The sequence below is a fragment of the Diuraphis noxia genome, unplaced genomic scaffold (genome assembly GCF_037042655.1).
Source record: "Diuraphis noxia isolate RWA-SAM2 unplaced genomic scaffold, SU_Dnox_SAM2 contig0002, whole genome shotgun sequence".
In the NCBI taxonomy this organism is placed as follows: domain Eukaryota; kingdom Metazoa; phylum Arthropoda; class Insecta; order Hemiptera; family Aphididae; genus Diuraphis; species Diuraphis noxia.
The window spans coordinates 3742932-3757603 of NW_028301712.1; the positions used below are offsets into that span (position 1 = coordinate 3742932).

The 14672-nt window shown below is 33.0% G+C and overlaps 1 protein-coding gene across 1 annotated transcript; it reads right to left on the minus strand.

Moving 5' to 3' along the window:
• Nucleotides 1-878: 878 nt before the first annotated feature.
• LOC107171722 (E3 SUMO-protein ligase ZBED1-like) lies at nt 879-2474 on the minus strand. Its single transcript, XM_089221450.1, has 3 exons — nt 2126-2474; nt 1263-2056; nt 879-1172 (listed from the first exon to the last, which is right to left on the minus strand). Exons 1-3 carry the CDS (start codon nt 2472-2474, stop codon nt 879-881), a joined length of 1437 nt encoding a protein of 478 aa, XP_089077576.1.
• Between the last annotated feature and the right edge of the window lie 12198 nt (nt 2475-14672).

Sequence of the window (14672 nt, forward strand, 5' to 3'; positions counted from 1 at the left end):
AATAATATGTAAAAATCTATTATCTGCATCAGAAGTTTTATCTTTATTTACTTGTATTTTATATTTTGTATATTTATGACCGATGTAAATAAAATGTCCTGTTATGTTTTACAGATTATTTTACAATAATTCATAAAAAATTAAAATAGATATACCTACGGTTTGTTATAACATTTTTTTTATTCCAGCAACATCGATTTATGGTGACCTTGTATTAAATTTTTAATATTTTTTACTTAGAAAAGCATTAGTTGACATAAATAAAAAAAAAATTAAAAAAAAATAATACATTGTTATAATTTATTAAACAGAATAATAATATGGGTCGATCAAAAATGCTCAAATAAACAATTTAATTATTATTAGCTTATATCGGAAACGTGCACGACAATGCGACGGGTTATGGACAAGGGCAATACAATCAATACATAAATCATGATAGCTACCAGCTGGTGACGATAAAAACCTGTTATCCCCGTTCCGAACTCGATCATAGTTATGGTGACTGGAATGAAATACGAATTTATTAATGTTCTTGGCTCTTATCGCCATCTACCGAGAGTTTTATTGTACGCCGCCGAAAAACCGCTCAGTGAGCTATCTATAATATGTATAATCAATGTTATAACTCAATTGTAATATATTGACCGCCGTAAACACATTATCACAAATATTAATAGTCGATATTTAAATATTTTGGATTGTATTCATGTTTTATAATTAGGATTAGGAATAAGTATTTATAAATTATAAAATAAAAAACCCAACGGTGTTTTTGCAGTCTTTGCATTTATATTACAATAACAATAAATTCAATAAATTACTTTTTAAAATAATAATAGTACAAAAAATGATTAGGAAGTTACCTAAAATATGTATTATAGATTGCCATTTAAAAACATTAATGTTTCCATATTTTTTATGGAAAGTCTATTACGCCTGTCTGTTTGTGTGTATCCGGCTTTAGAAAACGTTCGTTCGCATGGAACTGATGTTGATGGCACTCCCAATCTTTGTAACATCAAATGGTATATATTTGGATATATACGTTTCATTTCCTTCCACCATACAAGAGGATCTGATTCCCTTGGGATTAAAGGCTCATTAAGAAATTTATCTAATTCCACAATTGCATCGGAAGTGTCAGTTCTCACTGTTGTAACTTCTTTTACCTAAAAAAATATAATATGTAATAGGCTATTTATTATCATAAATTATCGTTATTTGATAAATTGTTTAAAAATGTAAATTAAAATTCATACCTGTGAATCAAATTCTTTCCATATATCAAAGGTTTCTTTTTTTTCAGTTGACATAGTGATTTGTTCGTTATCTGTAACTATATTTTCTTCTTGATTAATAGATTGTTTTTTGCGTTTAATTATACTTGAAATCTTGCCCACGACGTTTTGATAAGAACGGATATAATATGTCTCGCTACTAAATCCTTTTTTTTTAAAACGTGGATCAATTAAAGTTGCTTCAGCAAAAGTATAATTGTCTTCCATACCGGCAAATCTGTTTTTGGCTTTATTTCCCATCTTTAAAATCATAGAATAAATTTCAAGTGGTAAGTTTTTCTCAGTTCTCATTGTTTTTATGTGAGATAACAATGCATTTGTGAGAACTATAACTTTGGAAATTGATACCCCTTTTTCCGAACTTAACTCAATTGTAACTTCTTTAAAAGGCTTAAAAAGTTTGCAATAATAATCCATTAAATTAAAATCTGACGCCGTCAACATTTCAGTCTTACCAATCATAGCCAAAGTGGATACTAATGGATCTTTTGTCTCTAAACACCTATTAAACATATCATAAGTCGAGTTCCATCTCGTTATCACATCTTGTTTCAGTTTTAGTACTGGATAATTCATCTGAATTTGTGTGTTTTTTAATTTTGCTGCTGCTTGAGAACTACGCTTAAAATGCTCTACTATTTTTTTAACTTTTTTATGTATTTCTTTAATTTCTTCTAACCCACATTGGGCTATCAAATTAATGCTATGCGCTAAACAAGGAATGTGTTTCCAATTTTTATTTGAACTTATTGCAGCTGTAATATTACTAGCGTTATCGCTAATAGCTATTTTAACTTTATTTACAATACTCCACTTTTCAAAACAATTGTTTAAAAATGTCGATAAATTGATTGCTGTATGTGATAATTCAAAATAATAGCATCCTAGTAAATGAGATTTTAAAACGCATAGTTCAGTATCAATAAAATGTACTGTAACAGCGACGTAACTTTCGTTATTAACAGATGTCCAACCGTCCGTACTCATCGCTATATATGATGCATTATCTAAACTCCTTTTAACCTTTTCCCTGGTGTTTTCTAATAATTGAGGTAAAATATTATAAGTAATTGTTTTTCTACTTGGCAAAGAATAACTTGGATTTAATAATGATACAAATATTTTAAACTCTTTATTTTTGACCAAACTAAACGGTTGGTATTCTTTAGCCATCATTATACCTAACTGCTCATCAATTTTTTTAGATTTCGAAATAGGCATCGGCCTTGATGTATACGCATCTATGGATACTTGTGTTTTTGTAACGCTAGCTGTTTTATTTTTAATTATAGGTGTAATAGTAGTTAAATTAGAATGGGAGGTTCGGATACGGAAACATTATCAGGTTCATCGATGTTTTTTTCGAGAATTTCAATAGATCTTTTTTTCCTGGCTTCGTATTGAACTATGTGTTTTCGTTTTAAATGTCTCGTTAAATTAGCCGTAGAACCCCCTTTATAAGAAATAGTATTAGAACAAAAATTGCATTTTGCTTTTTCACCATCAACCACTTCAAAATTATTCCACGTTTCACACTTTTTTTATCCATTATACCAAGAATAATATTACTAAATTACTTATTAATTTAATTTATAGAAAATATAAATGAAATGTAACTTACTATTTTGTCGTTTAATCAACTAACATTGACAAAATGTCTTATAAATGTAATATTAATAATTTTATGCAGTACGTGTTTCACAGCCGACCGTGTAGCACGTGTGTTCTTAATCGCGAGTGCGCATTTTATAGCTCCCGATAGCACATCATCGCTGGATCATATACACGGGTAATATAATACCATAGTTATTATTATGTAACAACCCACCTTATCGCACAATGAATAACGACAATAAGACGGTCAAACCGTCTAAATCGTCGGTCATTAGCAAACCGATAACGACAACGTCTAAATTACCAAACAAGACGAATTCAACATTAATAACCAAACCCAATAATACACTGTCCATACAACCCGCTCTTCGTCGCACAACCAACACATTTACGAAAACCCTCGCTACCTCCACGTTATCCACAAATACTCACCCAACACCTTCCTTGTCACCGTCGGCGACTTCTGCGATCCCGCCAAACGACACCAACAGCCCAATAAAACAAGATAACAATCCTCTTCAAAATACACGCCTCAACTATGCTTCAGTGGCAGCCAATGAGAATACCCCCAGCAGAGAACAGGCCCTTGTCTTCAACTCAATTGACGGTAAACCTCAAAGAGACTACATCGTTGCTATAGGCAATATAATCTCCCCAAAAAACATCGTGTTCGTATCCCGCATATCCAATAATCGGTTTTGTATTTTTCTTGCTAGTAAACAAATACTAGACTCTCTATTAGAATCAACTCAAACTATCATGATCAACGAACAGGTAATTCAAATCCGTAGATTAATCAATCCATCCAAGAGGATAGTCATATCTAACGTCTGTCCCTCCATACCCAACCAAGTTATATTTGACGCACTTAAAAATATCAATATCACCCCTGTGTCCCAAATTGCTTACCTCAAAGCGGGAATTAACATTGAGGGTTATGATCACATATTGAGCTTTCGACGTCAGTTTTATATCAAATACGAAGACGCCTCAAAGCTCCCCGGCTCACTGCCTCTACTACACAATCAAACAGACTTCAGGGTGTTCTTCACTGATGACAGAATAACATGCTTTCTATGCAAATCTACGGGACACACCTCGAATACATGCAAAAAAAACGACTCCAACGCCCTATCCTCTACTCAACCTACGGAAATGAACCTGGTGGTGGAACAACCCCCCTCTCCCCTCACATTCACTGACCTCTCAGAAACACCTACAGATACACCTATAACAAAGAATTTGGGAAACATTGGAACTCTGCCTGACACGCCCGAAGACCCTTCGTCCGCTTCCAAGAAATCAGAACATCCCGACGGATCAACAGTGGCCCCCACCACATTCTCTCAAGGGAGCAACGACAGCGAACCTCCACCACAAACCTCCTCATCTCTTCAGACATTCCAACACTCGACTCCTGACCCCCTCGAAAATCATGAGTCCCACCTCCCTTCATCCAACCATACCCAAACACTCCCACCTACTACCACAAGTCAACACCGGAGTCACAGTAGAACAAAAGCCAATCAAACGACACCTTTCAGATTCCTCGTCTCTCGAAGCAAATTCTAGACATTCTAGACTCAACTTCTAACACCTCTGGTAATGATCTCACAAAAAAGATACTAAAAAGAGCAAAAACCAATGTCAGGTCAAACTCATCATCTAGTCTCGAGAACAAAATACTTGAGGGGCTCAGACCAGCTAAGGAAATCTTTTCCAACAACTCCAACAGCTCCCCAGTATCCATGCTACAGTTCAAATATATTTTGGAAAACTATACTAACAAAAACATTAATATCCATAATCTATGTAAAGAGATTGACTCTGACATTCCATCACTTATGAATCTTATCGAGGAAATACGTCCCAAAATCAACAAAACCTTCCTCAAAACCCATCTCACCAAACTTAGCAATCTACTGTTCCAAGCGTCCCCACCTCAAGATGCTTGAACACTCACCTTATGCCCCAAATGTCACTCTTAAATCTTTTACATTACACATCAAGCACCTTTAAACCACCAGCCCAAACCTTCTTAAATAATTCAGATGAAAACAAAAATAATTCAATGGAACATAAACGGGTTCTTCAGTAGACTTGAAGAGCTCCAGATCCTAACCAAAGAACTAAACCCAACAATAGTATGCATCCAAGAAACCAATTTTAACGAAAAAAGCAATCCCACATTCAAACAATACGACATCTACAAACGTAATCGCCTCACATGCGACAGAGCCAGTGGTGGAGTCACAATTATGATTAACCAAGACTTCCCTAGTGTCGAATTCCCTTTAACCACAGACCTTGAGGCAATTGCCGTTTCAGTCAATCTACCTCACACAAAGCTAACGATATGCAACATATATCTCCCAAACCACAAAGATTTCTCCTTCCAAGACATTGAACGCATCATACATCAACTACCCAACACATTTATTTTAGTTGGTGACTTCAACAGTCACAGCGAGACATGGGGATCTTACAAATCAGATCACAGAGGGAAAATCATCGACGAATTACTTACTCATGATAATCTGATACTTCTCAACAACGGACAGCCCACAAGAATCAACCCCATTAATGGACTATCCTCTGCAATTGACTTATCCATCGCAAGCACATCTCTTTCGCATAAACTGGAGTGGTGTAACTTACCATATACTATCAACAGCAGTGATCATATTCCTATACTAATATCCATTAACTACCCACTCGACGATACACACTTGGTTTATTCTCCCCGTTGGTCTATCAGGAAAGCTAATTGGAATCTCTTTTCAGCTCTTATAGAAAAAAAAATCTGAAAACCTCCCCACTTCGTCTCCAGAAAACATAGATGCAGACGTTAAGACTTTCACCGACATGATAACAGAAACAGCCTTAATTACAATAGGCATGTCTAAGAGCAGCTCCCCAAGACCTCGTGTCCCATGGTGGAATGACGAGATAAATAAAGCCATAAAAAACAAAAATAAAGCTCTCAAGAAATTCCAAATTACCCTATCACAAGCTGACTTCATTAATCTAAAAAGGACCAGAGCCCTCACCAGATATCTGGTTAAGAGCAGCAAATCCTCGTCGTGGAAACAATATATATCTAGCATCAACAATCAAACTGAGTCTTCAACTGTATGGAAAAAAATCAAATCCATTAGAGGAACCAACAGAAATACTATCAATTTCCTTACAGACTCCCACACTACTTCATCTCCAAAAGAAGTAGCTAACATCCTGGGGCAGATGTTTCAAAAGAATTCAAGCAACTCAAACTATGACCGGGAATTCTTATCCAAGGCACACTTATACAACAACCCAACAAACTCAGTCAACCTCCATAGTAATGACCAAATATATCTCAACTCACCTCTACTTATTACAGAACTGGACGAAGCTCTCCGTAATTGCAAAAGCAAAAGCCCTGGCCCAGACGGAATCCCCTATCTATTTATACAAAACCTCCCAGCGAACGCAAGGATCCATTTACTATCAATATATAACTCAATCTGGAACAACAACTGTTTCCCCATCGTATGGAGGCATGGTCACGTCATTCCCATTTTAAAACCCGACAAAAATAAGTTTTTACCCGATAGCTACCGTCCTATTTGCCTTTTAAACACGCTATGTAAACTTCTTGAGAAAATAATTAATAATCGCCTAATGTGGTACTTGGAAAAATCTAATTTTATCACCCCTGAACAAAATGGATTTAGACGTAATCGAAGCACTACCAAAAATATTCTAAACATCAAAAAAGAAATACAAACAGCCCTAAACTACAATCAAAGCTTAGGATTGATTAGCTTCGACATCGCTAAGGCATATGACTCAGCCTGGAGACCTAGAATTATTCACAAGCTCAACAAAATTCTAACTAAAGGCAACCTTTTGATCTTCATAAATAACTTTCTCGGCTCCCGTACTTTTCAGGTTAAAACTTCCAACGCCCTATCTGATACATTTACTCAAGAGAATGGCGTACCCCAAGGATCTACCACAGGGGTCACCAACTGGCGGACCGCGGTCCGGATACGGACCTCGAGCACTTTTTTTATGGACCGCGAGCTCGTTTTCATTTTACATTGATTAAGTTCATACGCGCCAAACCGGCGAGGGAAACGCGCCGTCGTCGGAGTGACGCGTATGAATTTGACCAATTTTTCACATTAAAAATGAAATATTTCAAACATAATCTTTTTTTTTGTAAATTCAATTTAAATAAATAAATAAATTTAAATACAAATTTTAAAATGTATATACCTATTTATTAATGTGTGTAAAATACAATGTGAATAGATAAATAAATATAATCACAAATTTATAAATTATGTCATTGAAACTGTTTGGACCGCGTAAAGTTTGGTAAGTTTCAAAACGGACCCCCATAGAAATTAGTTGGTGACCCCTGATCTACCATTTCAGTGAAGCTATTCCTAATCGCCATCAATGACATTTCCGAAGGAATACTCAACCCCAACATTCCCCTATTATATGCCGATGACTTCAATATTATATGCCGTAGCACCAGCAGCAACACTATCCAACAATTGCTACAAGACTCAACCAACAAACTCGAATCTTGGTCCAAAATATCAGGCTTTCGTTTTGCGCCGAATAAAACCAGCCTAATACTCATCAATCAAAAAAGAAAAGTTATCAATACAAATGGGCAATCACACCATCATAAATCAAACTCAAGTTAAAATCCTCGGGGTAATCTTCGACTCTAAAGCTACATGGTGCCCCTACATACAACAAATAAAAAAATCCTGTCTTTCAAGAATTAATCTAATCAAAACACTATCCCACACAGCATGGGGAGCACAAACACAAATGCTACTAAAGATCCACAAATCACTTATCCTTTCCAAAATAGATTACGGAGCCCCTCTAATATCTACCGCCAAACCCACTCACCTCAGAATGCTTGAATCGGTACACAACGAGGGGGTCCGACTATCCATAGGTGCTTTCCGATCAAGCCCCATCAGTAGCATCCTTAGCATAGCTGGCATTCCACCTTTGGGCATCATATTGTCAGAACGAACAATCAAAATCGCAGCAAGAATGGCCCGCGCCCCCCAAGGTCTCCACTCCTCCCCCAAACACATTTTCGACATATACAAAAAATACGATCTAGACAACATTCTGACAACTGAAATGAACATCTCCCCACCATGGCTAATTTCGATGAACATCAACCTGGACCTTCACCAACTTCCCAAGAAATCTACAAGTACCACTCATTACAGAAATCTATTCATGGAAATACTGTCATCTAAACTGCAACACGCATTCATATACACGGACGCATCGGTCATGGTAAATCGTGTCGGAATGGCTATCATTCACGGGAATACACAAATGCAATGGAAACTATCAAACAAGTGCTCTATATACACCGCCGAAGCACTAGCCATTCTCAAAGCCATCGAATATGCAACGCATAAAGTTGAAGCTGATCAGATCATTATTCTAAGTGACTCACTTTCTACTCTCACGAGTATCCAGAACCAATGGAAACCAACTGACATTGTAAATATAATGTTCGTCCAATGGCCATAGTAGCCGCGGACTTGATTCTATTAATAAAAAAAAAAATAATAATTTTATGCACATAGACACCGCGATTGAAAAATAAACTGTACAACTGTAGAAGTGTAGAGTGTAGGCTCAACTAATTTAAGAACATAACAATATAATAAAAGACAAAATAATAGATATTTTATTAATACATTCTAATATTATTAATGTTTATTAGTTTTCATTTGTCATGCCTTAAGCACAATATTATAACGTTTCTATAAATATAAAATATGTGTATTGTAATTAAATGAACTTCTTTAGATAGCCACCTCGGTATAAATAGGTCATAGAAGAAAACGTAATTAAATATCTATATTATTATTATTTATTATTATTATTATTATTATTAATTTTTAATTATGATTTATTTTATGCTAGTTTAGGTAAACGATAGTGAAATGAATGATCGATGGTATAATAATATTAATATAAAAATATTTTACTGTGTACATCACAAAGACAAGGAGGAAATACATTATTTTTAAAATAAAAACAAATTTTGGTCTGTGGCAGGAGTATTAGCTCATTTATTATAATGTTCTTCACAATTTCAATACACAAAAGATAAATAAATAAAAAAATTTATAGGTAGAGAAGATTAAAATCAGATTCCGTAAAAGAAGCCCGACTTTTAATTTTTAAATTTTACGTCCAAAAAATAATTCGAAAAGCTAACTAAATGGGCATGGTTTAACATGAAATATTATACTAAGTTTTACAGATATAAAAAATCGGATATCTTACAGAATCAAATATGAAAAATATTTTCTTTATTATTAAATAAATATAAAATAATTGGTGCAAAAATAAATTATGAAGATTAAATAAAAAAGTTTAATAAATAAAAAAATTCACACTCGACATACCGCGTGCGTTGAGCAATGAGCAGCAAAACAATAACAGTAATTCGGTACTATATATTTAAATATATATTTATATAACCTGTGGTACAACGGCTGAATAGTGTCAAAAAAGTCAGGTGTAGTTAATAAACAATAATTTCTTATAAAGCCTTATTTTCCCTATCCGTGGCGACACTGATTTGAGGTAGGTTTTGATTTTTCGCATTTTTGAGAATTACATGGGCCGAATAGGGAGTGCACCATCGGGTTTTATATAATCTGTGCTAGTACAACAATTTATTATACTATGCACTTTTGGTACATTTTACCATTGGAACATAGGAATGAAATGGAACGAAGGAACGAATAGGAACGTTCGGGTGAAATCGTCCTAATCGTTCCTCTACTGGACTCGTTCATTTGGAACGATTCGTTCAGGAACGACCCATCACTAAAACGTAGTCTCGACAAGACGTAACGAACACCACCGGCCCACTCATTCTGCGGTCCGATCAACCTCGTGGTCAATAGTCGATTTATAGTTTTTTGTATTGTCATCCATACTCGTAATGTACGTGATGTCGGGCTAAGCGACGACGTCGGGCCTGATGTCGGGCTAAGCCTCCGTTTTTTTCCAGTGACCGACGCCGATGGGCCATGTCGACCACGTGTCTTGGGGGTCGATGGCCAACTGGCCAGCCTATCCCAGCCGTTGGTCATCCACACTTTCGTCATCCAGCCACAACTCAAGTCATCATCATTTGTGTAATGTACAAAACTATTTCCCCCAACATTCCCCCCTTTTCATTTTGATTATGTATCACAACTTTTTCTTTTCTTTTTTCATTTTGATTATGTATCACAACTTTTTCTTTTCTTTTTTCATTTTGATTATGTATCACAACTTTTTCTTTTCTTTTTTCATTTTGATTATGTATCACTACAACGTATTTCTATTTATGCTCCATTTTTCCTCATAGGTGCCCCGGTAACCGTCATGCGGAGCCGTGGGTATTTTCCTTTAACACATGTAATAGTATAATGTGTCATACCGACGTATGATGATTATTCCGTGCCGGTAACCGCTTGTCGGAGCCGTAGCATTATATTATATATCTTTCCCTGTATTTTGTGCATTTTGCCATGTGCATTATATTATAATATTATATACTTTTCCCTGTATTTTGTGCATTTTGCCATGTGCATTATATGTTTTAAATATTTCATCTATATTTATTTAAACAAGTATGCCCATCTTTATCTCACATTGTAAATGTATTTAGTGAATACTAGTATAACATATAGACATTTATTTACAAATAATGTATGTATGTTATATATGATTATTGAAATTTTTGAAATTCTAAAATAAAAAGTATATCATATTATGTTTAATGTTACCTACAGCTATGGACCACCCACAAAAAAAAGGCAAGCGCTTCGAAATACTCAGCAACTAGAGTTTATGGTAGATTATCTTATCCAGCATCCAGAAGTTGCTACAGGAAAGTTTATAACATTAAATGCCAAAAATAAATTGCAAGGTTCTTGGGAAGAACTAGCAACACATTTAAATAATATGAGAAACTCAAACCAAGCGATTAAAAATGTTAAATCATGGAAAGAGGTTATTTTGTTTCTTTAAATATTTTTATTTTAACTTTATAAACACACATTAATTATAATAGTAATTTTTAAACGATAATCAATCATAAATAACAATATTAGTTATAAACATTACCTAATTCAAATTGTATTAAATTACAAATATTTAATTTAAGCACTTCTATGTAACTTATACAGCATTTAATGTCAACAATTCAAATTGTAATTTAAATAATGCAAAATAATTTTTAAAAAAGTTTGGTCAACTTTGTTATCATTTACTTGTGCTTGTGCAAATAGTAATTACATTAAAAGTGATTATTTTGTAGTAAAGAAGGAGGACTAAAATACTATGTAATTGTTGATTTAAAATAATGTAATTTACAGAAGGTTATATTACTATAATACCACACCATTGCCCATTACAATTTCTCGATTTGTCTTTAATTTGTAGTCATGGAGAGACCAAAAAACCAAAACTTCCAAAAAAGTAGGAGCACTCAGAGCAGCTCGTGTGAAAACTGGAAATAAAAAAATAGATCTTCCTCCATTAAGTGATTTGGATAAAAGTCTTTGGTTTGATGGATCATGATTATGTTGAAGGAACTGAATGTGCAGACTCTTGGCCAGAGGAACAAGTATTATAAAATATCAATAAGATTTAATGCTTTTAGAGTTCTAGAAATTTACTTATCTTATTTTAGGAGGATAATATTGAACGTTAAATGCTGGAGATCAAGGGATATTTGATGCTGAACCTCCAGTGTTAACTTTGAGGCAAACTACCGATATAGATCCAGTGCCAGGTTTGTATTGTTATTTATTCATTTTAATGATTGCATCTTTTTTTAGTTACAATAAATGAGAACATAAATGAGCTGGATGAATTTTTAGCCACAGTTGAATACAACTATGTAGTACTACAACCTTATTGTGAAGAGATTACATCAAAAAATATTTTACAAGAAACTTAAATTTCAACTTCCATAGGACCATTCCAATCTACTCCAAAAAGTAATTTACTAGCAACTCCAAGTTCAGCTTCAATAGGACCATCTCAATCAATTTAAAAGAAGCAAAGTAAACATTTTTCATTATACAGGGTGATTCGTTTATCAAACAACACTCATTATTTATAAAAGTATTAACTTTTTTCAAAATATTGTTTTACATAGTTTCAAGTTGTTAAAAAACCAACGCTTTTATTAAAAAATTATATTTTTAAATATTTTTTATCCTTATCATTTTTTAAGTTTTTTACTTTTTTGAATGGCAACATAGTTTTTTAATTTCATATTCCAAAGCAGAATATTTTTCTAAAAATTTTGATACATAAAAATCGAATTTAGGACTAGTAGTTTATGAGTTATAAGTATTTAAAGTTTAGACAAGCGGAGTAGTGGACAAACATTTTGCGGGGTAACCCCGTACCACTCCACTCTGCCAATCTAAACTTTAAATACCTATAACTCATAAACTACTAGCGCTAAATTCAAAATTTTAACGTAATAATTAATTTAAAAAATAGCTTTATTAAATTATGAAATTTGAAGTATAGGTTACCATTTGAAAATCAAAAGTCGATGGTGGTGTATATAATAAATATAAGGGTGAAAAATATAAAAATAATAAACAATTCAAGAAGAGTGTAAATCTACAATTTTGAAAAAAAAAAAAATTGAAAAAAGTCAATACTTTTTTAAATAATGAGTGTTGTTTGATAAAAGAATCACCCTGTAGTTGTAGTTTAATGGGTAAATTCTAATATAAATATGTACCTATGTACCTATTTTTAAATTAAAAATAATATTAATTTGGTGTAGGTATTGTATATTTTTTAAAACTAAATTATACAAAACATTTATTGATTGGTTTTTATAGTGTTGACAAATAATGCGAAGCAAGTGAAATTAAGTAATCAACTACAGACAGCCAAAGATGCGTTCTCATCGATTGCTGAAAAAGAAGTTGAGCAAATTTTAAAATATCTGATGCGCTAACCACTATTGCTACAGCATTGGAAAAATTAGCAGATAATGATAAAAAAGATTGGAAACAAAAAACTTATAATAGAAATCTATACTAAAATTATAGATAAACTATACATTTTTGAAATTCCCATTTCAATTCCTTACTAAATTTATGTTTTTATGATAAATGGTTTATCAGTTTATTTTAATAATGTTTATAATTTGTTATGCTAAATTGCTAAATAAAAGTGATTAATATATTTGTTATGTAATGAAAAAGAATGTATAATAGATTATTTAAAAAATGTTAAAATATAACAAATACTACAGTTTTAACTTTAAATGCATTTTTATTGATCATTGTTTCCATCTCTATAGTTTTCAAACTGTTCCAACATTAATTGCTTTTGTATATGTTGAGCAATTGCTCGAGATCCTCTTTCATTGCCAATGAGAGCTGGGTCAATTTCAGGTTCATGTTGATTTGCATGTAATTCATCTTTATTGGTTTTTTGATAAATTACATCAAAATCTTCAAGAGCAGGTAGATTGCAGTGGATACGAATATTATGAAGAGTAGCACATGCATTGACAATTTTACCTGCCATGTCAGGTGAACACATAAGCACTCTCTGATAAGACAAACATCTCCACATGCTTTTTAACACCCCAAAAAATTGTTCTACTACATTCCTGGCTTTACAAATTTTCTTAGTATACTCAAACTGTCTAGTACCTACCTTCTGGATAGTGTGGCAATGGAGTCATCAGCCATAGTTCTAACGGATAACCAGCATCTCCTTAAATATAAATTTATAATAACAAAAATATAAATAATTATCTTAGTTTAAAATATCTTAAATACCTATTAACAGTATTAACCATGTTTGGCGTTCACCATTATTATAAGGTACTCCATTCCACGACGCACAGGTGACATACTCCAAATATACGAGTCATTTCTAGCACCAGGGTATCTCGCATTAATATTTAAAACTTATAGTTTTTGAATTTACAATCTATGATGTAGGGCATGTGTAATTCAAGGTATAAAAAACAATATTTGTAGATGAAAAAACTTATCTTACAGCTTGCACATTTAATGAATGTTTACCGTGATGGTTAACATATGCTTCTTCATGTTGCCGAGGAGCAAGTATATGTATGTATGTACAATCAATGGCACCAATTGTACCTTCAAATGGTTGAGGAGCGTTTGCAAAATTTTCTCGAGCTCTTTGTCTTTCAGTACCAGTCATTGGAAATTTAATCAATTTTCATAACAGACGCTGATTTATAGCTTCAGTAACATAATGTATGCATCGACTAACTGAAGGTTGGCTAATATTTAATATACTATTACCACCTAATCCTTTTTGGTAACTCCCTTGTGCATAAAAATGAAGACTAACTAATACCTAAACAAATATATTTTTAATTTAGGTAATAGGCAATATTGTAATATATTTAAAATATTTTTTTAATTAAGTATTTGGAAACTATTTTAAATATTGTTTTATGCATATTTGTATTTGAAAATCAAATACTTCTATGTAAAATCTTTTCAAAATTGAATAGAATTATTCATTCATCAAAACACATTTCAATTTGTTTTTTGATAATCATTATATTATTTTTTTTTTCTATTCATAGCTTCAACTGCTAAGGTTATTAGCTTATAACAAAATTAGTATTAAGTACATAGTAAAATATGGTTATACAATAGGTTCTTAAATTAGATTATACATATC